Source organism: Tachypleus tridentatus, chromosome 8 (assembly GCF_004210375.1).
Source record: "Tachypleus tridentatus isolate NWPU-2018 chromosome 8, ASM421037v1, whole genome shotgun sequence".
Classification (NCBI taxonomy): Eukaryota; Metazoa; Arthropoda; class Merostomata; order Xiphosura; family Limulidae; genus Tachypleus; species Tachypleus tridentatus.
This window is the reverse complement of record NC_134832.1, coordinates 102,989,646-103,016,537: the sequence shown is the minus strand read 5'-3', so window position 1 is coordinate 103,016,537 and position 26,892 is coordinate 102,989,646. Positions and strand designations below refer to the sequence as shown.

General features: G+C 34.3%; 1 protein-coding gene across 1 annotated transcript in view; it reads right to left on the bottom strand.

The window, feature by feature from the left end:
* Positions 1 to 1,324: 1,324 nt before the first annotated feature.
* LOC143223974 (pleckstrin homology domain-containing family G member 5-like) overlaps positions 1,325 to 26,892 on the bottom strand; it is a 111,137-nt gene continuing 85,569 nt past the window's right edge. The window contains exons 12-22 of the mRNA XM_076452442.1: positions 26,129 to 26,179; positions 25,064 to 25,213; positions 23,600 to 23,710; positions 22,201 to 22,350; positions 19,361 to 19,498; positions 19,010 to 19,138; positions 18,409 to 18,651; positions 14,364 to 14,567; positions 9,343 to 9,606; positions 3,251 to 4,053; positions 1,325 to 2,983 (exon numbers count right to left, since the gene is read on the bottom strand). Coding sequence (XP_076308557.1) covers positions 2,974 to 2,983; positions 3,251 to 4,053; positions 9,343 to 9,606; positions 14,364 to 14,567; positions 18,409 to 18,651; positions 19,010 to 19,138; positions 19,361 to 19,498; positions 22,201 to 22,350; positions 23,600 to 23,710; positions 25,064 to 25,213; positions 26,129 to 26,179 — 2,253 coding nt within the window. The 3' untranslated portion in view covers positions 1,325 to 2,973. The remainder of the gene's footprint in view (positions 2,984 to 3,250; positions 4,054 to 9,342; positions 9,607 to 14,363; positions 14,568 to 18,408; positions 18,652 to 19,009; positions 19,139 to 19,360; positions 19,499 to 22,200; positions 22,351 to 23,599; positions 23,711 to 25,063; positions 25,214 to 26,128; positions 26,180 to 26,892) is intronic.

Here is a 26,892-nt window from a genome sequence, read left to right as displayed (position 1 = left end):
TGATCATGCTTCCAACTTCTTCAACACTGAACAGCAGACACAACAGCATATGTTTACTGTTGAACACCACACCAGGAAGACCATAAACTATCATAAGGTCACTTCAAGTGAAGTGTACACATAAAATAAGACGTTTAAAGACTTGTACTTCAATTTTACAAGTTTTATCCTGATATGTTTGAGGAAAATGTAGTCAAAACACTGTTTTATCGTGATTATATAATACTTAGCACATGTTAGGATTTGTACAAATAATTTAATGTCATTAAAGTGTTTAACTTTAAAATGATTTTTCCATTTTTGTCATTGGTAAAATCTTTCGTAATTATTTACGTTAATTAAATGTTAGTTCATGATGTCCTGTTATATTTGTAAGTTAACGATATATGGGTAAGCATTCTTTAATTATTAAAAATTAGTTTTAGAATATCAGAATGGTATATCCTCAGACATAGTTGAGACGTGTTTAAGCTTATTTGTTACATACGTTTTTGTTTTTTTGTTCTGTATTGTAAGACCGAATTCCTGCTTTTCTGTCATAATTTCTATTTTATGGATTTACTTGTCTTTGCTATAAAAAGGTTTTATCGATTCTACGAAAAGGAAATTGTTAATACGAGTGAAATAAAATGTTAACCTAAGATCGCATATTGAACATGACTTCAGAGAACGTGAAGTTCTTGTCTCTTATAATTGTTAATATATTATCAATGACGGACAAATACACTAAATGAAAAGAGAGCTTGATCAGATCATTCTCAATCCAAGACCTGATATTAATGTTATGAAAATAATGAGTAAAGTACGTTTATTTTGATTCGTGTACATAGCGTGTTTGGATAAGAAGCTATTAATAATTGTATTTTTTTCTTAAAGTAGGAAATATAATTAAATAATAACAATGTTTAAAGTGACTTAATAAAGATAAACCGTTAAAATATTCGAGGCAAGCCTGTTACAGTCTTGTTATAAACTATATAAACTTGTCTAAAGAACACTTTGCTCCACTATCCTTTTCATACATTATTCAACGAAACAATAGCAGTTAAACTATGTATACAAGATTGTTTAGCTAGTTTTCAGAGCTTATACAGACTAAGTAGCAGAATTATATTATTGTATTGTATCATAAAAATTTTGACTCTCTTGAAAGTTACTTTAAGAAACTGTCTAATATTCTTTATCGCAGATTTGTCAGAGACGAGTCTGTTAGGTTCTTTGTACGCTTCTTTATTTGTTGGACACATGCCATAAGATTAGGCCTCAATTCTTCATTCTACGTCTTTTTAAAATTTAAGAAGAATTGCAACAAATCAGAGTTGATTTTCGAAACAAGAATTTTAATTTTATTCTTGTAATATTGACATTTGATTGCAGCAGCATAGCTATTGTTATGAGTATCTTGAAATATGACGTGAAATAATACTGATATAAAACATAAATAAAGGCCTAACACATCACTAAAACAAACACCGTACAATTCTGTTACACCAAGAATTTCATAGCGAAACAACTTTCAGAAGAAAACTAGTAATTGTCCCTAAACCTCTTCATATTCTCTTTAAATATACATTACACGTAAATCAACACATATTACTAAGAATACCTACATATTAAATAGACTTATAATAACATATTTACACACTCGAAATTATATACCACATTATTGAAACAGATAAGCCTTGACATCCCTTCAAGTAAGAGTTTGACTAGCGCCAACTAGAGGATAATTTAAATTTATGTTTGAATTCACTTATACACTGTTTTAACAATACTGCAGTGTTAAATATTTGTTTTAAACAATTATTACTATTAAAGAATGACTAAAACTAAAGTTTTATGGTTACGTCAGAAACTAAAAATCGGATATAAGAGACGTACGCACCAGTTAAGGTTTAAATAAATGTAAACATTAATAGAATATTAATCAGTTAAGGTTTAAATAAATGTAAACACTAATAAAATATTAAAACTACGATATTTAAAATTCACCCAAGTTTTTTATCGGTCGTACGTCTGAAAACTTTTGTTTATCTTGTTCACCTAATGTGAAACGTTATAAACAAAATAAAGTTTTACGATGTATAACCGATACAAAACAAACTTGTGTGAAAGGTGAACATTAATCTACATTTTAGGATTAATAAATTTGAATTATCATAATTTCCAGAACTAACGATAATAATGATATAGATGATCAAAGTTTAATTTGTCTTTCGTTTATAATGACAAAAACGTAGAATAAACGTTTAATAAGGTAAAAGCTTATGGTAACATCCATTCATTAACTTATAAGTTATTTATTAGTCCATAGTCACATAGTTACTGCTCAAAGTTACTAATAGTATAAACATGAACGTACAACGTATTACGATGCATATAAAACTTAAGAATTTCAGTAAATTAATTTCATATTTATCGCATAATCTGTACGAATACTATATATATATCATCCATAGACAAAAATACTAGTATTCAATATCAACGTATTCAAGAAAAGTTTCTAAAGTGTTGCACTTATTTTCGGATTCTTTTTCCACAAACAACAAATATACATTCACAGTTTATATAAAGACGGGTGTGGCCACATTTTTCTTTGACAACACACAGCTGCCTGTAGGCTGCTATGGCAACAGATGCCATATCTTGGAATGTATACATTAACAACAGATAAAACAGAATTTTTTCTCTGTGTATTATTTGAACCCTATGAACATCACTTAATACATAGTCCTATGCCTCTTCGACGAATTATTAAAAGTTTATTACTCGTATGGATTACGAAAAGTTCCAAGTACTTTAAGTTGTTACAAACTTCCCACTACCTTTCTTGGTGAAAACACTTTGATTCGCAACACACACACAAAATATTTTAAAACACTTCGGGTACTTTGCTCGAGGTCTCCATTCACCAGTGACTACCGACCGAGTAAAATGCAGATCCATATTCCACGTTCTTCTGGTTCTTTTCCATCACACTTCCCTAAAAAGAGAACAACATTAAAAGACATTTAATCATATAGAAATACTGTGTTCAGTAATGTCATTAAAACGGTTTCTTATAGTGGCAATACAAATAAAAACGGATATTTATTAATTTTCTATTTTTGTAACATTCTTACATTCGGACACATTGTTTGAGAATTCAAATTCATTATTATCTAGCTGTTTACAATACAAATGTTCGTCCCTATTATTGTATGGTATTTATATACAGATAGAATGGGATAGGTAGCAACAAACAACTTACGACGCTTCAACTGAGTAGCTGTTTAAAATCAACTCCTTCATTCGCCGCAGATCAACTTTATTTCGTAGGTTGGATCCACCAGTCAGATTAATCTGGACAGATGTAATTCCATCCATCATCTCGCTAACATTCAACGAGAAGTTGGGTTTTGGTTCCAGATCTGGACTAGAAATTTTGGATAATTGAGAGTGATTGCCACAAGTCTCGTCTCTATCACCATCATTTAAGATTTCGGGAGTACCAATATTCGATTCCGTTGGGTACTCCTGTCCTCCCACACTATAAAATGAAGAGTTACTGCTTTCTATACCGCTGGAGCTATTGATAGAATCTGAACTTAGACATTTCGAATTGCATGTGTTTTCATACAGCTTTCCTCTATCACTGGCTTCAAATCCAACTATTTCAGCTTTGTATCTGTTACTGTTCCATGAGAATCGTTTATGAATCCTACTATCCCGTTCTTTTTCTCTCTTTCGTATTTCTGCAGAGCTCGTCGTATGATAACGTCTGTCGTCTCCTGCTATCATCTTCATACGTTGGTCAACGTCACCCATGCCAAGTGTGCTGTTTGATGTAACCGAGCGAGTGATTGCATCATTTCTTTCGAGATTAGACACATGAATTGATTCTTCAATTGCCATTGCGCTGGAACTCAGTTGTCCAAACACGTGCCTTGTCTTCAGAAGAGGTGGTTTGTGTGCTTGGTTCTGTGGTATTGTCGCCTTAACAGAAGGCAAAAGTGGGTCTCCTAACAGGCCATCTGTTTTAAGGGTTTCTGGTAATGTTTGGATAAAAGGAATCTGCTTTGAAATAAGAAAAAAGTATTTAATTTATGTATTCTAACTTAAACCATTTCTTTCGAAAATACGTTAAACCGAAGCAAAAAGTTTGACGACAATGAAATAGCAAATTAAAAACACAAAAAAATAAAATCCAACGAACCTTCTTTGCAAAATATTCCATATCTTGTTTTAGTATATTAAAATGACAAATAAGACGTTAAGGGAATTTAGAATTACCATTAAGACTTTACGAAACCCGAACGTTCTGTTGATCAAAGTTGGAAACTATTTCTGAGAATTATACAAACGAACAAATGAGTAATAATATAGCTTTGAATGAATATTAAGTTAACGAATCTTGTTCTTAGTGTTTAAATATTTTGTTATTCTATAATATTACTTAATTGTATCTAAACTATTTGTAACTTCTTTAATGCCAGTTTCTACATACATTAGTAAGAACATAAATACGAAATCATTAAACATTGTGTTTTTGAAAGGTGGATTTTTTTTCGCCAGAAGCAAAATGGGAAAGGATTCCAAGGTTCTCCTGATAAAGGAATGCTCACCTTTCAAAAATACTCGAGTTATGAGGTTTCATATTTTTTAAATTTGTTTGTTCAACCTACGAGTTTTTCTAGCATCATTCATCAGCAAGGACGTAATAAATGACTTGTTTAAGTTGATTTAAAAAGGAAACTTATCTATGAACTGTATTTATTGTAAACATACTAAAACGATTGGTTGTTGTAATTAATTTCTAACTACTGATTAGGGGGAAGCCAGCCAGTCAGCACCCTATCATTCACTACCCACGCTAAGCGATTGACTGAAGTTGGCCTTTCCAGTTAAAAATGTGTAAAAGAAATCATGTTAAAACATTAAAATGTGTAAAATAAATCATGCTAAAACACTATACAGTCCGATAAAAACCTTAAATTAAGTGTAAAAGACCAATGGCTCTTAAAAATGTAAAAACATGAGTGAGATGAGCAGTATCACTTATAACATGGGCCAAAGTCAAGGGCAAACCTGCCATACAAATATCTTTAAAATGGTGTCGTCAGCACCCAGCAAGAAAAAAATTTTAAAATATAAAACTGAAACATTCATTAACATAACTCAAGACATGTTTCGTTGGTTTGGTGTTTTATAGCGCAAAGCAACTAGGCTATCTGCGCCAAACATCCGGTAGAAAGTTAAAATTAAAGTAAAATATTAAAATTCATAAAAATGAATCAAGATAAAACAAAACAAAGTTTAATTTTTGAATTAAAAACATAAATAGCATTAAATCCAATTTTCATATCTAGTTTACAGCAGTAGGAGAGAAACTGCAGTAATACAAGTTGTAAAGGGCCTTCTGTGGCATAATTTTAATTATCATAACTCGCCAGGATGACAAAAGGGTAAGTTCAAATATCAGCGTTAGTCACCTGAAGTTGGTCTTTAAAGTCCTGGTTACGAGTTATCTGATGTCACGGCCGTTTTCCGAAAGTAACGTAATACAAATTTTAAAATACTTGTCGCAAAATGTTAATTATTATAACTCGCCAGAATGACTAACGGGTAGTTCAAATAGCAGCGTTAGATACCTTAAGTTGGCTTCTCCAGTCCTGGTTTCGAACCATCTGCATAAATAGGAATGAGAGGATGGTTCGAAAGATGTTCAGTAAATAAGAGACAGTATTTCCAATTGGGAGTATCTGCTTTTCTCAGATGACTTAAAGAAAGAACACATTTGGGGGCTGTAATAAGTCATGGTGGGATGGGCTGTCCAGTGGATATAGCAATGCTATTCAAGGACAGACACAATTCATCCAACTGCGCCTTGATACGAAGGCCAATAGGAGCAATGGCAGATCGTCTGTCCTGAAAAAGCATGGCCAACCGGGGTAGAAAAACACAACTCCAGGTGGGATGCTTTGGTAAGGAACGAACTAATGAGACTCTGTGTATAAGCTCTAAACTGGGGAAAGCCCCGGTGCAGAGCCAAAGTTCTTGATGATGAAGGGGTCCAGAATCTTCAAGGTCGAGGTCCTGGCAAAGTCATAGACCAGTGATACACAGTCTAGTTTCGATCGAACAAGAACACGATATATCTTTAGCACAAAACATCGATCTACTCTCCAAGTGGTGGAAGAGAGGACATGAAGAATGTTCAGTGCTCTTATACATTTGACCCATAGTTGCTTAATGTGTGGTATACTAAAAAGTGCGATATTCAAAATACAGCCCTGAAGGGATTCAAGTTCCTGTAGAAAAGAACAGGAAAGTGTCAAACCCACACGACTTGAAATCGCCTGTCCATTAAAAGGTTTTTAATAATAATGGGAAAATGGCCACGTAATCCATATAAATGGAGGTCTCGCAAAATGACATACCTCCATGTTGTAGCAAAAGCCTTCTCAATGTCAAAGAATATTGATACAAGATGTTGTCGTTTGAGAAAGGCTACTCTGATTGACGTTTCAAGTTGAATCAGGTTGTCCATGGAAAAGCACTATCGTCGGAACCTGCACTGGGGGAACGAGAAGAGGTTGTTTGATGAGAGAAACAACACAAGACGAGCATTAACCATCTTCTCCAAGGAAAATGATCACTGCCTCGTGGGTCATTGTCAACCCTCCATGAAATGTGGGAAAATAGTGAAGGAAAGCGAATTCAGAGATCAACAGCGGTAAAGGACTGACTTGGTGCATGAAAATAAGTATAAAAACCAGTATTGAAAACGAAAGGTTGTGATCAGAGAACATACGCTCAATATTCTCCTATCAATATTAGCACTTTCCCATAGAGGATGATGTCCATTAAAGTCCCCCAGAATTAAAAAGGGAGATGGCAACTGTTCAACGAGAGCATCAAGGGCTGATTGATCACATGTCTCTCCAGGTGACAGGTAGATAGAACAAACAGTGATGGTACGGCCCAAGGAAACACGGATGGCTACATTCTCCAAGGGTGTGTCGAGTGGCAAAGACAGGGTGGGCACATGATGACCAACCAACAGTGCCACCCCCTCCATGCACTCATCCATCACACGGTCTGTCATTTCTGTACTAAAAAAACTGCCGGCAGGTGACTGTATTGATAGGTTTCAGAAATGTTTCCTGTAAGGAAAGACATTTTTAGTTATGTGTAGGCGAATTGGGTGAAGAGCCCTTCTGTTTACGATCACGTCTTTTTTCTTTACTGTCTTTATTCGAGGGAGGTGTGTCGACCTCCATTGATCCTGCCCTGGGTCGATTGGGCAGGTCTTGTTGTTGGAAGGGGATTCCAGTGACTGAGGACGCGAACGAATGATTGTTTTGCATCTTGGGGTGAGAGAAGAAGATGTATCCAAATAAATGCCTGTACCAGGAACCAAAGAAAGTGGATCTTGGGGTTTGCTGGAATGTATGTTAGGGACAGACATGGGTGTTGACGTTGATTCATCAATTTTTTAAACCATGGAGGTCAAAAGACTTTTCATTTCGTTTAAGAACGATTATTTTGGAGAATCCCACTACACTCCCACTGTAGTAGTGAAACGAAGTGCAGCAGCATATTCCGAGATGAAGTGGAGGACAGCAACTTTTGAGCCTCAGAATAAGTAATATTATAAATCGTTTTCAAACGCTGCACCTCTTTTTCTTCCAACCATTTAGGGCAAGAACTAAAGTAGGACAGGTGAGAGCCATTGCAATTGACGCAATGAGGGTCCGTTTCACACTTATAGGCATCATGGTCCTTGCCACCCCAACGAGCACACGTCAAGGAACCACAGCATGACATCTTTGAGTGACTGAACCGCTGACACTAGAAACATCTGAGAGGGTTTGGAATGTATGGCCGCACCATGCAATTAAGATAACCTGTCTTAATGGTGGCAGTTGAGCGTGGTGATGCAAATGTGAAAATGAGGACATTTTGTCGGCATCATAATTCCATCTTTGCGAGTGGAGATATGCCTCACTGCAGACACTCCTTGAGTGGAGAAACCAGCGAGAACCTCTGACTCAGGGATGTTCTTCAAATCCCTCTCAACAATAACTCCTCGTGACGAATTCAAAGTAGCACGAGGTAACCTCAATAGGTGTATCCCCAATAGCCTTTGAATGCAAGAGGATTTCACTGTGTTGAGATGTCGATGTTTCCACCAATATGTCACCAGATCGAAGCTTTTTTACCGACTTTGGAGAGCCAGCACGTCTCTCCAGTCCCTTCTGAATGAAAACGGGAGACATTTGCCCTAAAGGTTTGCCTGAAAGTGAATGCAATATAAAAAAATGAAGTACATCAGGTGTTACAGATATGGAAGATTACTGCATAGAATCTTCAAGACGTGGTCATTTATTTATTGACTGTTTTCACTATTTTATTTAGGTTTTTATTTGAAGGATCCATAATAACATAAATTAATATTTCGGTGCCCACTGACCTCACCCACCACAGAGCCCTACGACGCACTACAATGTCAAAGAAGGACACTGCAGCAACGCCAGGGTTTTGTGAGCACTATATCCAAACACCAGCATCATATACAATGTCTACAACACATGTTGAGAGCATCTAACACTGGTACTTGGTTGATCCTAGCCCAGGTGGACCAGCCGATTGACCCTAGTGGGGGGCTACCCGCCTACAGGAATTCAAGGCGAAAGTGGTATGTTAGGGTTGGACCCCATGACCATCAGGATCCTCTCCTCCCCTTCTCGGATCACTACGCACGACAAACAAGTGGGTGGATGTTTAGATCTCAGAGGAGGTAAACTGAAAGAACAGAACCTTCCCTGGGAGGTTCCATTATCACGTACAGGAATCCACACTGAGGGGAACAAGACATGGCATGGATATTTTAATAAAAAGATAAGGAAGAACTCCACTAACATAATAATACTTTGGCAACCAATGATTTCTAAGTGTAATAAAGTGATATATTTTGGAAGAACATATAACATGTTTTTTGCCAATTTAATTATTAGTATAGCAATAATAACGCATCTTACAGTGTTAAATTAACTTTATATTCACAGCCATCATAATTCAGTGTGAACTGAAAATACTCATTCAACCATTCTTGAGGCGTTGATTATTCACACTTTATTTACAAATGCTGGACATACGTCATTCCGCATGTATAAGTTTGGTAGCTGTCAAATTGGACAATATCAGTCGTAGCAGGAGACGCGGGTCCTTCCCATTCCCTCTCTAAAAAGAAACAACAACAACTACAAACAAACTTCAAGTTCCTAACTAAAAAAATATTTACCATACTGATATATTGAAGTAACAGTAATCATTCTATATACTAATCAAGTGACCTACTTGAATGGAACTTGATTTGCGAGAGATCTCTGAGTCACATTTGTTCCTTGCGACGTTTTCGGTTCCTTCAGACCAGGCTTTGAGTGTAAGGCTAGTTTCTACTTTATAATCGATAGGAGGTGATGTGACTGTTACACTGACAGGTCCAGTGCGCGTCTCGAAGCTATGCGCACGTGGCTTTTCGTGTCCACTGTCTTTAGTTAAGCTAGGGTTGCGTAGGCTTCCAAGTTCGAAACTCACAGCTTTGCTGTGGTTTTGACTAGTCTGGCAAAGAGAACCACATGATACTGAATTAAGGGTTGGAAAAATCATTTAAGAATAACTTATAGATTTAGTCAACAGCTGAATTATACGAATTAAGGAATATTTTATTATTTCTTTTGATTTATTTTGGAACTCATATGTAACTAAAACCTCATAACTCATCTCTGTTTCTCTGGCTTTAAGCCAGCTGTATCTGTTAATACAGAAATTCAAACATATCATTCTTCTTCGCAATATCAAAAAACACTTAGAACACGGTGGTAGCGACATAGTCATGGATAATGAATTTAGTTTGTTTTGAATTTCGCGCAAAGCTACACGAGGGCTATCTGCGCTAGCCGTCCCCAATTTAGCAGTGTAAGACTAGAGGGAAAACAGCTAGCCATCACCATCTACCGCCAACTCTTGGACTACTCTCTTACCAACTAGTAGTGTTATTGATCGTGACATCATAACGCCCCCACGGCTGAAATGGCGAGCATGTTTGGTGTGACAAGGATTATGAGCCGAATATCTTAACCACTTGACCATGCCGGGCCCTGAAGGATAAAGAACGTGTGAATACGGATAATTTTAAAACTGTATCCTTTTGAGTTTCTGCTGGATAAGTGAGCTTTATGTTCTCTGCTTTTCTTATTCGTTTCGAGGTGACTTTTGTGTTTGTTGATCACCCTGTACAACTTAAGTACAAGTTAGATATATTGCATAATTAATTAAACACGATATGAGAGCACCCGACTTGTGATGATAAATTAAAAGAACTATTTTATTTTACAGAAGTAAACGTTCAGTGATTAATATTTACTTCTTTCATTTGTGAGTAAATTGATAATTTTACTCATGTTATAGACTCGTTAATTTTATATTGCCATAATTAAAAACAAACAAACGTAATTTGTTAAAATGTTCTGTGTTTTTTAATGATAATTTTCACAATACTGCCCTGGAATACCTTAAGCATGTGTATAAAAATTCATTATGTTTTTACGAGGATTTGGTAATCTTCAAAATAACCTTTTAACAACAGATCTGCTTCATTGCTTAAAAAACCGCATCCTCGCTGACATCCATCCCAATAGCACAGCGGAATGAATGTCTGCGAACTTACAATGCTAGAAACCGGGTTCTGATACCCGTGGTGTGCAACGCACAGATAGCCCATTGTGTTGTTTAGTGTTTAACTATGCATAAAATTTTCGTTGTCACGAAAATTAATTCTCCTCACCTGAAATTGGCGTTGACCTTCAAAGATTTTTTAAGACTTGGGGTATTATTTTAAACAAATATCTGATATAAAAATATTCAAGTACGTGGTTATTAAACAATTAAATAGTTCCACATAAAAATCTCGTGTAGGTGATTATGAAGTATCACGAAATGTAAATATTCACAGTGTAAAATCTGTACTTAATTAAAATGTTTCACGATTATCTTAAGAACCGAAAACAAAGTACGATTTATACCCTTTAGCTCATGTAAATCTGCACATGAACAAAGGGTATGAAATGCAAGTCTTTATGATCCATACAATTTTACTGAGCACTATATACGGTTATCTTTACCCAGAAAACACGCAACAGAAAAAAGTTGGAAGAAAATGAAACATTTTTTTCTATACAACCAAATTTTATTTTTGAAATTCATGTTAGTTTTTATAGAAAATGACTTTGATCGTTATTAAAATGTATGAAATGTCATTTACTTGGTGTACGATATATTGTCATGACACTGGTGGGCCTGCCATGGCCCAAGATTAGTGCGCTTGACTCGCAATCTCGCGAGTTTGAATCCCTGTCTCAGCAAACATACTCGCCTTTTCAGCCGTGTAGGACGTTATGTTACTCTCAATCCCACTATTCATTGGTAAAAGAGTCGCCTAAAAGTTGCATCTGTCTTTCACAACTAAATTAGGGATGGTTACACATGTAGCTTTGGGCAAAATTCAAAAAAATCCAAAGAAATAAAATCTACTAAAGATGGCTATGGAAAGTGAAAAACTTTACAGTAAAGACAATCTTATATCAAAATGAGATGAAAATGCTTTGAATGATAAAAATGTAAAAGGAAACTAAATTCCAAAATTACAGCTTGTAATGCAAGAGGAACTATGGTTAGATTCACACTTTTAGGCCCTAACTGATGATATGTAATTAAAGGTAATCACAGGAACTGATAAGTTAGAGACTAGGAGAAGTTCCCTGAAAGAAGTGAAATGAATGGCAGTTAACGAATTTTTGTCAACTAATACAAATCATTTGGGCTCGGCATGACCTGGTGGTTGGGGCGCTTGATCGTAATATGAGGGTTGCGGGTTCGAATCCCTGTCACACCAAATATGATCGTCCTTTGAGCAGTGGGATCGTATAATGTGACGGTGAATCCCACTATTCGTTGGTTGAGGAGCAGTCCAAGAGTTGGCGATTGGTGGTAATGACTAGCTTATATTGCTAAATTAGGGACAGTTAGCGCAGATAGTCCTCATGTAAATTTGCGAGAAATTACAAAACAAAACAAATCATTTTTTAGAAACGAAAATTAGTGAAGATGAGGAGCTGGAAGTTTTTCATCAAAGGTGAACAAGAATAGGAAATTCTGAAATAGTTACTCGACTGAAGATTACTTGTGTGAGAATTTTACTAATTTAGTTATACATGAAATAGCATGATATTCATGCTCATGAATGAATTATAAAAAAATGAAAAAAATATTAAGTATGTGAAAATGGTCTAAACGACCATAATACAGATAAACGTTGTTTGTATTTTATGTCTAGGCTCCCTCCTCCGGTGTCGTTAAATTGTTCTGTAAATCTCACATGAAGACTTACTTTTGTTCCCCGACACTTTGGCGATTCCTGTATACTCAAATTACCATCACTGTAATAGGGGTTTCATTACGTTATGAAATCAGATGATAGAGACAGAACCTTTCAAACGTTAAAGTTGTCCCACGTGGTCACAAAGGATAACTAATTAGTCTTAACACAGCAGAGAAACTTGTCAACACTTCTATCGCAATAGATGATGTCAAAAGAAAGTGACTATCGTACAATATGTTATAAAGACCAGTTATTTACAATATTTTGGGCAACTGTGAGAATGAACATGAAATAACGATGTATAATGAGTTTACCAGTGTTAGTAACATTTACATTGTTATATCCCGAGTTACGTTTTGTTCTTGTATATTGTTTTCTTTCAAAACGTTCCTGCAGCTGTCAGTAACCGAGAGGTTTGTTTTTAACTTGATAAAAAGTGTTTGCTGTGAAACGTTGTCAAGAAAGTTAAATAAAATCATAATTTTAAAGGTAATTTATTTATAAAAAGTGTAATTTCTTTATCTTATCACTTTTGCACTTTTCTACTTATTTATTCTTCGAAAATGTATACAGACCAGGTTTGTAAAAGCTTGGAACACTTGGAAAATACAGAAAGTATCTGGTATTTTATTTTAAAAATTGCCCATTGATTCATTAGTTATTAGATCCTATTCTTAAAATGAAAAAAAAAATGTACATAAATAAATTCAAAAATTATGTTAATTTGCAAAAACGGAAGTCACAAGCAATGACTAATAGCAACAAGAAATACATGTATTTAAATGCGTATTGCGAAATTCTTGCCTAGTCAATAAATTTCTAGACGATTCTCGAACATAAGAATCAATAATCTACTCTATGTGTATGTAAAATACTAGTGATTGCCAGTATTATCGCCAACTGAACTGTCGAAAACCTGGCCTTAAGGTTTATAAATCGACGAGTTGAGAGACAGTTTGACACTGTGGTGTACTATAGTTAGTATATTATAAATATCAAAGCTATAACTGTGATAAACGCTTATTAATCGGAAAACCACAAATATTTGATCAGGAACGTTTATATATTTTGAACATTACAAATCGTATAACTTCAGTGAATTAACTTTGGACGTTAGTATTTCTACGAAGACATCGTATAACCTAAGCGGAAAAAAAAAAAAAAAAACTCACGAGAGAAGAAACCAGCTGGCTTCCCGTCAAGTGACGTGTACCTGTGTATTAACACAGAATTAATTCGTTCTCCGTGAATCTTCGACAAAATATTCAGTTCCACACCAGAAAGAAGATCAGTATTGTTTGTAAGTTTGTAAAACTCTTGTTTGAAAATTCTTATTTGTAATAACTTTTAGTAATAACCGTTATTATAAATTGTATTGTTGTTTGTATATTAAAATATATTTGCGTTAAGAAAGAAAATTGTGTGTACCAATGTTGTTGTCAAATATCATAAACTTGATACATATCAATATGCAGTTTACTTCTAAATTGAAATAAAAATTCCAAGCTATTTGAAATCGTGGTACGTATAATAATAAATTGGAGACTCGTCCTAGAGAAACTGTAATACGTAACAACATGATAGTAATTTAAAACGTACGTAAAGCAGAAAGCAAGTGGATAAAACTGGCCACATCAGAGATAAAATCATGTTCCTAAAACTTCTTTTAATTTTATGTATAGATTTTACAAACATGGAGCTAGAAAAAATATTGTATAGTTCTTATCTGTTTAATGCATATTTTTATATAAAGGATAACCATAGTTAAATAAAACTACCAATAAAGAATGTTTATTGGAACACACAAACTTGAAACATGAAAAACTTATTAATGATGTGATTTGTTGATAAAATATTATAGTAATATAGTGTGCTAGTTCAGAAGAAGTTTCAGATGTTCATTCTTTAAAGATATCTGTGGTCCTAAGCTAGAACTTACTGGTGATATAGAGAGTCCTCCAATTGAATTTGTAGAGACTGGATCACTAGACGTGTCTACAGATTCAGTATGGGAATGAGCTAAACTAGAGTGACTAGAACTGGAAGTTGCCAGATTACCACTAGAAAGAAGTTCATCTTCCTCTAAGTAATCCATTAGATCAAAATCAAGTTCAGAGGTTTTCTTGGCCTCTTGATAGAGCTCCTGTTGTTAATGAATGTAGTTTATCAACATATTAAATATAATAATTTGCAAATATTGATCAATGAAACTATTCAAGTTGTTGTGATTAAAATAGAATCATTAATTTACTAAATACTGGATGAAAAATCAAACATAAAAATGTGAAAGTGTTTGTTTATTCACAAGCAAAAAAGAAACTAATATACACAACATGAAGAACACTTAGAAACTCAAGTCTAATAAAAAAAAGTATTTTTTATGGTAAAACGGTTTATTTACCTGTGAAACAAACAGAAAAAGTACAATTGAAGGACTTTGTCTTAACATAAAATTACAGGTTATGGCAATCTAAATTATCCAATAGCTGGGAGATATATCTCTCTCTTCTTTCGATGAATTTGAATGCAATGAGTCAATTAGACATTTGCATAAAAAATAAGTCAAACATATGAAAAACATGAAACAGCATGAACGAGGATGAAGTAAAACGTATCCAACATATTATTCATTTCAACTTTCAATGGGATATCTTTGTTTTGCATAGTGAATTATAGTGACAGTGTATCTCTACTTTGACTTTACTTCCTTGAATATCTCATTGTATAAAACCTGAAACTAAGTAAAAGTAGCAAAAGGTGACCCTGTTAAAGAATATTCTACACAATACTTAACAGTTTAAATATGAAGTGAAGAAATTTATGTTTTCTGAGTTATCAGTTAATGAAATTTAATGAGCCAGGAGGCTTTTCATCAATTTTCGTACAGTTTACATTCAGGAAGGTAAGTGTAAACTTGGAACTGATATGAAATATAAATAAAAGTAAACAAGTCTGTACATGTCTGTTCTCGTTAAGTCTAGTTTACATTGAAGAACACATGATATTAACAAAGTCTTTGTGATCCATACAGTTTTACTGAGCACTATACACGGTTATCTTTACCCAGAAAACACGCAACAGAAAAAAGTTGGAAGAAAAGAAACATTTTTTTCTATACAACCAAATTTTATTTTTGAAATTCATGTTAGTTTTTATAGAAAATGACTTTGATCGTTATTAAAATGTATGAAATGTCGTTTACTTGGTGTACGATATATTGTCATGACACTGGTGGAATGATATGTGTGTGTGTGTGAGTGTATATATATATACATACACACCTGTTAACTCTTCTTTTTCTCATCTATCATCCTGTCTGTCCCTAAAGTGTTTATAAATTGTGAAATATATTAAGTCTATCATGGCTGCCCCCCCGCTAGCATAGTGGTAAGTCTACGGATTTACAACGCTAAAATCAGGGGTTCGATTCCCCTCGGTGGGCTCAGCAGATGGCCCGAGGTGGCTTTGCTATAAGAAAAAACACACACACTATCATGGCTTACCCCTGGGCTCCGGCATGACCAGGTGGATTAAGGTGTCCGACTCGTAATCTGAGGTTCGCAGGTTCGAATTCCTGTCGCACCAAATATGCTCGCGCTCTCAGCCATGGGGGTGTTATAATGTAACGTTCAATCCGTCAATTCGTTGGTAAAAGAGTAGCCTAAGAGTTGGCGGTGGGTGGTGATGACTAGCTGCCTTCCTTCTAGTCGTAAACTGCTAAATTAGGGACAACTAGCACAGATAGTCTTCGATTAGCTTTGCGCGAAATTAAAAAAAAACAACAAAACAGACCGAACACCGACATCAGAATGCTTTTTCTTTTAGAACAGTCATATTTGATGACCTATTATTTTAGAACAGATTTGGATATAACGCAGTTATATTGCAAAATGACGAATTCATGGTTATGTTATCCATCCAATTTTTCTGAGTTTGACATCGGTTCTGAAAACATTCTGATGTTCACGAATGTATTGTCAAATGTTCAGTTGTGATACATTTTTTATATTCATGATAAATTCCTCTTTGATTTAGTTACGTAAGTAAGCGCTCTATGATTGTTGAAATATCGTCACTTAAAGCCATATCTCCACGTTAAGACAACATCTGTTGATACAGTCTCCCAGCTCTAGTTTTGTTAAGGCAAATTTCAAAGTGGAAATACTTTGCATTTATAGAGATAAAAGTAGAGAAATATAAACGGCTTTTAACTGCTTTAGAGATCGCGGGCTTACGAGACTTATTCTTGAGACCGGGATATTTAGAACCACTATATTGATAAATAAACACGTAATATTTTGGACATTTATAATGAATTGGCAAAGACATCCTCACACTTGACATTAGAAAAGAAATCCAACATTCAGAACGCTTTAAGAAAGTAAACTTCTTCATCAGGGGATAAATTTGATTTCCAATTTTTGTTCAATAAATTCCTCTCATTGTTTTATAGCCCAACTAACATAGAAATTGTTCTGAGTTAGTAAGTTGACAACGTTTAACCTGGGAGAGCTTTATAATATATCATATGAACAATGTAAACAGTGGCTCATCATTCTCACGATATGATTAGCTGTGTTAAGTAAATAGTAATGTTGAGGGTAACTAACAGTTAATGAAATTTAATGAGCCAGGAGGCTTTTCATCAATTTTCGTACAGTTTACATTCAGGAAGGTAAGTGTAAACTTGGAACTGATATGAAATATAAATAAAAGTAAACAAGTCTGTACATGTCTGTTCTCGTTGAGTCTAGTTTACATTGAAGAACACATGATATTACCATAGGTGCCACTAACAAAAGCCTCACAGTGATACAGTGGTATCTTTGAAAACTTACAACGCTAGAAACCTGGTTTCAATACCCGTGGTGGGCAGAACATAGATAGGTCATTGTGTAATTTTGTTCTTAATTTAAACTTACTAATACTTAACATTAACATAAAAATCATTTCCTGTACCAGTTTGTACCATTTCCTGTACAAACCGTGGGTTTGTATTGCAGTACACTACCGTTTTGGAAGTATTTTATTTATATACGTAGGAATAATAACACTTACCCTATTACTACTAATTTAATCTTGATTATAAACTACTTACTGAAATGCTTTCTCATTTTGAATGAAAGCCCAAACAATACTAGAGATCATTTCTATCATCATTATTTCATTTGCTAACTTTTCATTAAGCAGCCTACCCTTATGTGCAGTTTTTCTTTTCCAATATATAAGTTTCTCTGCTTTTTTGTAACACTCATTAATTATGGGAAAAGCAGATTCAGAAATGTTCAAAGAATAATTTTGTTTTGATCTTTTCCTATGTTTATAATCACTATTTTTTCTTGATAAATTCACTTGAAATGATAAATTTCATATTTTCTGTATTGAATTCAATATTAATACTATTAATATATATTATGATTCGTTGCTACTGAAATGTTCATTTGTTTTTTAGCACAAAGCTACATATTGAGCGATATGCTCTCTGCCCACTTCGGGAAATCACACCCCAAATTTTAATTAAATCCATAAAATTAATGCTGATTCACCAAAGGATCTACTGTGATTAATTTCAGTGTCACATTTGGTAATAAAGTGGCTATGCTCGTTAAGATAAAAGGTAGAAATACTAGGATAAAACTGTGTTGGTTGTATTTGAAGAAATAGTGTGTGTTGTTTCAACACTTCATTATGATAAGCTGGTTTGGGTTTTTATCCTTGATTATACTATCTGATATTGCCTTACTTTTTACCGTTGTTAATAAAATGCTGGTGTTAATGTTTTTTTTACTTCAAGCAGTAATACAACGATATTGAATAACACCAAAAACAGGAAATTATTTAATTCTGACCCATAGTTCCAATATGCTGGTGTTAATTTTATTTCTTATTATTATAGCCCGTTTTTTTTTTTTTTTGGGGGTAGGGGTTCTGAATTTGACTGAATCTCTGTAAGTTCTACCTCTAGGTAACTACTTCTCTCTTACTTGTGCTTTCCTGATGCTCTCTAGCCAGATCTTGGGTTCATGAGTGTACAAGATGAATGCTGCTGTGGCAACGTTAAACTCGTTCAGGTAAATAACTGTCAAACCTCCCCCATCCTTGAGTTCCTGGACTTTCAACCTTTCAACGAGGTATGGCTGTCGTATGATTCGCATTCTGTCTCCTCTCTTCCCTAGTGGCTTGCAAATGAGAAACATGTCCGTGAAGAGAAAACAGTGCACATCCACCTAAACAAAATGAAATTGGTAAATGTAAATTTAATTCATTTATAGTCTAATATTACCAACCTAAAATTTGCAGAAATCTCCAAAACTAACTAATCAGTAGATAACCCATTTCATCTACAGATTAATAATAAACGAGTCTAGCAGAGCAGTGTGGAAACAATAAATCTATTCTTGGAACATTAATTCCATTATCAAACGTGATAACTGTACCTTGTATGAAGAAGTTTCTCTCAGTTTTATCGCATTGCCCTCTTTTACAAGTTGTCTTTTTAACTGGGTGACGCATTTCGACATGGGACAAGTACAATAAAATCTATTCTTAGAACGTTAATCCCATTATCAAACGTGATAACTGTACCTTGCCTGAAGAAGTTTCTCTCAGTTTTATCGCACTGCCCTCTTTTACAAGTTGTCTTGTTAACTGGGTGACACATCCCGGCATGGGACATGTAAGATCAAGGTGGAGGTTCCCCTGCTCTCGCATGGCCTACACAGTTGAGATAATATATAATTTTATTTTACAAACGTTGTAAATGTTCTTTTTAAGTCCTGAAAAATATGTAAATTGTACAGAAAGTATCATGGCTATTGATATTCCGAATGTTACATTAGGGACAAAAAATATATAAATAATTCAGCATTGTACTTAAATTATTATCATCTTATACCGAGAACTGCATACTTATAGAATTCATGAGAACAGTCGTACCTTATCTAGTTCTTCGTTGTTGCTATCTATGACGTCATAGCTCTCTATCCGGTTGATAATGGAGACTAGCCGTTTCTTTTCGTTCTGACGTAACATGATCGAATCTACAGTCTGAACGAAACTTTCCATGTTTTTTATCTATGGGCAAGAAATACGCAATTCAAGAGAAATAGAAAACATCCAGTGAAACCTTAATCCATTTTAGTCTAAAACTTTATGAAAATATTGTCAGTGTTTATGATGGGAATGTCTAGCAAGGTCTGGTTAGAAGATCGAAACGCTACCATTCACTATATTCTCGATATGTGAGAGTTATGATCGTTTAATTGCTTGATGGTTTCTGATATCTCTGAATTTACAAATATAATGCCGTAAAATTGAACACAATATTCTTGTTGTGATAAAATAGACGTCAAGTCTTTACCCATTCGACATATTAACTGAGTAAACATCGTAAAGTCTCTACATAGACGACAGATTAACTGAGTAAATATCGTAAAGTCTCTACATAGACGACAGATTAACTGAGTAAATATCGTAAAGTCTCTAGGTAGACGACAGATTAACGGAGTAAATATCGTAAAGTCTCTAGGTAGACTCTTTGCAGGATAATACAGACGGGGAAAGAGAGACATGAAGTTAGCTATTCCAAGAATTTGGCATGAATCCGCTGACCAGTCAAGCAATTGCTACTTCTGCATGGTGAACCCTTCCAAGGAGGCTTTACCAAGTTCCCTGTATCTTTGCCTTTGGGACAGCAGGGACACCGCAGCGCACTACAACAGGAAGCACTGGCCAAAAGTGACCGAGATCTCTGTGGGGAGGCACAATGTCAAGTGTGATCCACTAGTGGACCTCCAGAAGGCGTTGTTCCCACAATTGCACATAAAAGTGGATCTTATGAAACAATTTGTCACAGCTTTTGATAAGGAGTCTTCAACCTACAAGCACCTTCGAGACTTCCTCCCTAAGCTGTCTGAGGCAAAGGTCAAAGCTGGTGTCTTTGTTGAACCATAAATAAATAAGATCCTGGAATGCACAGAATTCCCTAAGTAGCTCAGTAAGAAGAGAAAAAAGCTTGGGGCAGCTTTGTCGCAGTGTTTCGGGGCTTCTTAGGCAATGAAGAGGCCGAAAGTTATGTGGAACTGTTTGAGGCTCTGGTGAAGAACTACGGCAAAATGGGCTACAGGATGTCCCTGAAAGTCCAAATCCTAGAAGCTCGTCTTGATGAATTCAAGGAGAACATGGGAGCATACTTAGAAGTGCAAGGCGAGCGCTTCCACCAAGATATAGTGGACTTTGAACGCCGCTACCAAGGAGCGTATAACAAAAACATGATGGGAGACTATATTTGGGGGCTGATACGTGAAAGTGATTTACATTACAGTTGCAAATCTCGAAAAACTACTCACTTCTAATATTTTTTGTTCATTTTTGTATTACTTTAGTGTAAATACATGTAAATCTTGATTCCTGTGTTGTTTTATTCAGACCTTATGTAAACGAAAATGTGCGCATTTTTAGCCATTTTTACATAGAAAATAGGTTAATTTCTAAACTTCATTATCCAGGTCAGAACAGAAAAGTTTGAAGGAAATGATAGCCATTTTCTGTACTTTTACAACATAAGCAATTAAGAAATAACACATACTATCCAGGAACAAAATTTGTGTTACACAGTGTAATAGATTAACTGAGTAAATATCGTAAAGTCTCTCCCTAGACGACAGATGAACTTATAAATAACAACACTTAAATTCGTTCGTTACACCGGTTTACAAACAAATTTGTTGATGGAATATTTATATTAGCATTTATTTGACAGGTCTTAACACGTTAACCAATCAAACCTGTACATCGATGTCAAGATCATTATTGCTTTCGACTCGGGGTAGTCGGGTGGTTAGGGCGTTTGGTTCGAAATCTAAGGGAGGCAAGTTCGAATTCCCATCCCAGCAAACACGTTCGCCCTTTCAGCCGTGAGGGCATTATAAAATGACGACAAATCCTACTATTCGTTGGTAAAAGAGAAGCTCAAGAGTTGTCGGTGGGTGACGAGTTGCCTTCACTGTTATACTAGGGACGGATAGCACAGATATCCTTCGTGTGGCTGTGCACGAAATTCAGAAACCAAACTTTACGTGAAACCGGTGGTGACTTCAGCAATATTCTGTGGTGGAGTAGTACTCCAGCTGTTTAATATATTTTTCATTGTACATTTGTTTTGTGTATAAATAGTTTTGTTTGATATTAAGTTTAAGTGAAACTGTACTAGAGCAACAGTCACAGGGTTGTTTTCTACGTGTCAATTTCGCATTAAAAAATCAAAACCTTTACTGACGACTCATCTTGTCACGTAACAAGTGTTCAATCTTCTTTCCTAGACATAAGATAACTGTTTTCAGATCAATTAACAGAAAGTAAAGATTGCTCAAGATATATTATTCTTAAATTTGCTTAACGCAAACTAACGTTTTTATTATGAGACATATCTATAATTGTAAATAAAATCCAGAATATAACTTTATAAGCTCAGTATGCTGTTATTACAGCTTCGTCAGGAGCTATTGATAACCTATAAGTTTATTAATTCAGTTAAATCTAAACTGGAACACTGTCATTCCTAAATCGATTGTTGATATGTGTAATTAGAAACCCATATTATTTGTTTGATATGATATTTATATAATATGATGATCATTTTGAATGAAAATAGGCACATAAATATTAAGAAAACTCTGTTTTGAAAATTATGATTTCATTATATTATTACGTATGATATCTCAAATTATAACAATAATCTTTCAAAGATGGCACTATAGTCGCATTCAACAACTTACCATTTCAATCAAGGGACAAACTTGTTCTTCGTCGTCTGTTTTTTTCAGGATGGCTTTGAGGAGGAGAGTATATTTGGTTAGACGTTGCATAGGTTTAACAAGAAGGTCAGCCAACTGTAGCCGATCACATTCTTTCCAGCTCTCACACCACTAAGTAGTCAAATATAAATTTTCACTCAGTATATTTATATATAAATCATTCTGTATGGAAACAATGATTTATATATATATATATTTTATGCAGTCTACTCTCACAAATACTCATTTGTCGCGACTTATATCGCTTAGTATGTTTTCACTCGCAGGTGCTGCTATCTGTAAACAATTCTAATAATAATACTAGTGCCGAAAATAAAACATAAAACATTAGTTACTAGTATCTAAATTTTTCGATGAATTAAAATGAGCAATTAAAGTGTAATAGATAATATTACTTTAAAGTTAAAACTTCTTAATCTGTAAGGCTGTGAAAACCAAAGTTCATAAATAAACAGTTTCTTGATGACGAGACACCCACTTGAAATAAAAATGTATCTCAGAACGGCTGGTATGGGTATTAACACTTTTATTGATAAGCAGAGAACAACGTTTCGACCTTCCTAGGTCATCTTCAGATTAAGAAAGAGAGATTTTGAAAGTGACCGTTGACAAGTGACATGTGGCCGGCAAAGATCACTTTCAAACAATCTCTTTCTTAATCTGAAGATGACCTAGGAAGGTCGAAACGCTGTTTTCTCCTTATCAATAAAAGTGTTAATACCCATACCAGTCGTTCTGAGATACAAATGATCCCTTTGTTTTAAGCCTTCTGTAAAAAAGCATTAAATCATTTTAAGTATGTTCTAGTATACATATGATTTTAAAGCTAAGCAATGTGAATGCTTGTATTAATTGCTGGAGTACAGGAGGAATGGACGCTTATGTTAATAACACCATTTTCAACATTTCTCAGTATACATATATATATATATATATATAAATCAACCTTATTGCTTAGCTTTAGGCTAAGCAATAAAAATTGCTTGTTTTAATTGGAGTACAGAAGGAATGCACGCGCATGTTAATTACATCATGTACAATTACTGTAACTCCTTATTTTTAATCACCTTTATTAACAAATTTTAGAAGGAATAGTCTACGATTTGTTTTAATAGTAAGTTATCTTTGATTTTCAATGAGTAAAATGCAACATATATGAACCTAGTGAGTTAGTGATAAGTGTACAAACTTACAATGCAGATAAAATTTTGCGTGGCATTGCGCAAAAACAAAGAAACAAACATACAAACAAAGGTAATATATTTAAAATATTTCACAAATAAGCAGATTGTAAGCGATAAAACTATTAAGTTATTTCTGAAGAACACTTCGTTATATCCAAATATTGTACAAAACTCACAGTGACATAAGTCTTAAATAGCTCATTCTCTTTGTTTTTTTGCTTCACATATTCGACACAATGGTTGTGTTCAGTACAGTACTTGATGTAGGGCCGGAACAGCTGGACACACTACACAAAAAAGTCAAGTGACCGAATTACTACGCGCAACCTTTTTGTACATAGAGGACGACAAATGACGTTCGGACTGTCATGACTAAAATTAAAAAGTAGCTGATTTATGGTATGCTTAAGTTTTACAAACTACCAGATATAACACAGGACAAACTATTTTCATAAGATTAATATTAACTTTTAATCAGAGCAACCTATGCACTTCAACAGAAATTAACAATAAACCTTGTTATTAACGATATTTTCGGCCGTAATCCCAATATTATCTAGCGAGGTTCGTCCAGCTTAAGAGATTTAAGTCATTCATTCATAAATATATTAAGTTAAAAGTGAACAATCTCTATAATAAAAGCATAGCAATGAAAATGAAATTAAAATAATGAATTTCGTTATATCACTATAACCAATACTGTTGACGAAAATAACAAATAGATAATACGATATACTTAGGAAATACCAAAACACTAGCTTTTGGTTTGAAATATTGTCGTGAATTTTACTCCAATTCAGTGAAAACTCATTAAGCTTCTCCTACAATCTAATATTAGAAGAGAGTGAGTGACACTTTTGACAAATGTATAACAACACAAGTACAGAGGCGTAGCTAGGGTTTTCAGCGCCCGGGGATAAAGTCAGTTTTCGCGAACCCTCATGACAAAATGTAAACCATAATTCCTAATTACGTAGCATCAATTTGGCGCCCCCAACACCCGATGCTGCGCCCGGGGACAGATGTATCCCCTTGCCCCCCCCCCCAGCTACGCCACTGCACAAGTAAACTGTGTCGAGTTAAACACCATATTTATTTTTTTATAATACAACCACAAACTAATATTTAAGAAGGTACACAATCATAATAAAATAAAATACTATTTAAATCGAACATAAAACATAACAATGTCAAATGTGGTACAAAGAACGATATGTTAGAATACTACGTGTGGTGTTCAACACTATCGCTTTTACTTTAACTGACATATAAAGTTAACTACGTGTATGAAATAATAAATAACGTTAAACCTTTCGTAAAATGAAACACAATAAGTTTATAGAAAGTTCAATAAAAATAATAAGATGCTGGCTAAGTGATAATCGCCTCTGAAGCTTTATTATCTTAACGTGGCAACTGCTGCTCGACGGACTTGAAGATTTCAATTTATCATTTTCTTTCGATGTTGGACCTTTGTTTACAAATGTTATTAAAAACATGCTAACTCATCTCCTATTTTAGTAAAGTGTTTATCAGTTATTTTTCCTTGAAAGATTTTACTTTTTTGCATAAAAATCAACCAATAGAATATCTAGATTTTAATTTTTTGTTTTAAAGTTAGAGTGATTGCGGATCAATACCTGCAGAAATCCATCTTTCATGAGAACCGGGTTTAGTTTCTGTTTGGTAGTTCTGCTAACGATCAACATTGGAAGGAGGTGTTTAACCCAGAACTGATGATTAGACACGTAAACTTCTCGAATGTTACTAAAAAGCTTATCAGAGTCGATCTAGAAAAGGAAAACAGAGATAAAGTATTTCCCGGATAAACTTAAGCACAATATACTATTACTTTCTTAGAACAGATTAGATTAATGATAAAGCTTAAAGATTTTTTCTAATAACCTTGAAAAACTTACGTTAAACACATCTTTTAAAGTTTTACGTTGTATATTAAGAGGTATAAACTAAATTAATTATTTCCTCGTAAAACTCAAATAACGTCTAAAGTATAATTTTTCACAGTTAGGCCTAACGTCTCTTCTAGATCACACGATGACTTTCAGTTTTCCACACGCTATCTTACCTCAGAAAAGTTTTGTTTGGTGAATTTTGTTTTTAAATAATTTATTTACCACTACAGCTCACTTATCACTAAATTAAATCTTCGTTTTGTTTGTGATTTCAAGAAGTACGAAGTTTCTAAAATTGTTTTACACTGCAATAATACAGAATTGTTACCTATTTTGACGTTGACCTATTAAAAACATAAGAACACGTTGTTGTTGTTTGGACATATATATATATATTTTTTATAAAATTGTTGTTTTTCCGAAAACGAATCTCTCGACCGTAACTTGCAAAATGTACCATTGACTCTTTACGTGATAATTAGAAAGTTAATTTTGTGAGCAAGATTTCGAAAACACAGCTATCGGTAACGCCAACAAACACGAAGTAAATGTGTTTAATATTACAAGTTTACGTGTTTAGTTAAGACATCCACATTCTTTGCTCGGCTAAAAATTCAAACACTCCTTTACTTGTTTCAGGTAATGAGATCAGTGGTCGAGTTTGAAAACGGAAACTTAGTTATTTAACTAGGAAATGCTAATGAGTGTTCACAGTTTCAAGTTCAATTTGGTCATTACGCTTGCTGCAGGTCTTGCTAAGCCTAAAAAATAGAACCGAAAAAACATACTTACTTCATTAAGTATCCCTTCAGCTTGTAAGCTGTACAGACAAGACAGGTACAGCTGTAAGAAGAAGAAACGTTTGTTTAGTAGCTATTGGCTAAATAAACATCAGTTGTTAAAGTATACTCGAAACTAACTATGTTATAACATTTAATTTTGTATATTTTTCATGTCTATGGTATTAAATTGATAGTGGAGATCAGCTCTCAATATTCTTAACAGTACACTAATATTGAAATACAAACTCTAATATATTAACAGGTTAAAAAAAACCCACAAGTTATGGAAAACAGACTGAACTGCAACACAGACACAAGAAAATAAAACCAGCTTACAAGCTAATAGTGAAAATAAGATATTTGATTTCTTTTTTCATAAGGTATCGTCTTAAGTAGGATCCATTCACCGTGGTACTAGTTATAAAAAAACTAAATATGTGCTTGTAAACTTATTCTTGGTTCTGTTGTGATTTTAGACGCATTAATTTATATTTGATGCCTGTAAAAGCCGAGAATGAACCAAGAAGAGTCTAAAGTTTAACTAATTATTTTTCCACCTCGGTCTTCGGCCTTGGCAGATTTACATAGTTTTGGCCTTTTACACTTATCATGCTAAGGCTGAGGACCGAGGTGGAAAAATAATTACGTTAAACTTTAGACTCTCTTTGGTTCATTTTCAGCTTTTACAGACTTCAAACCTAATGTTTGTTTCTCATTGATAGTGGAGATCTAATGTTTGTTTCTCATAGGCAATAATTATTTTTCCGGCTATTC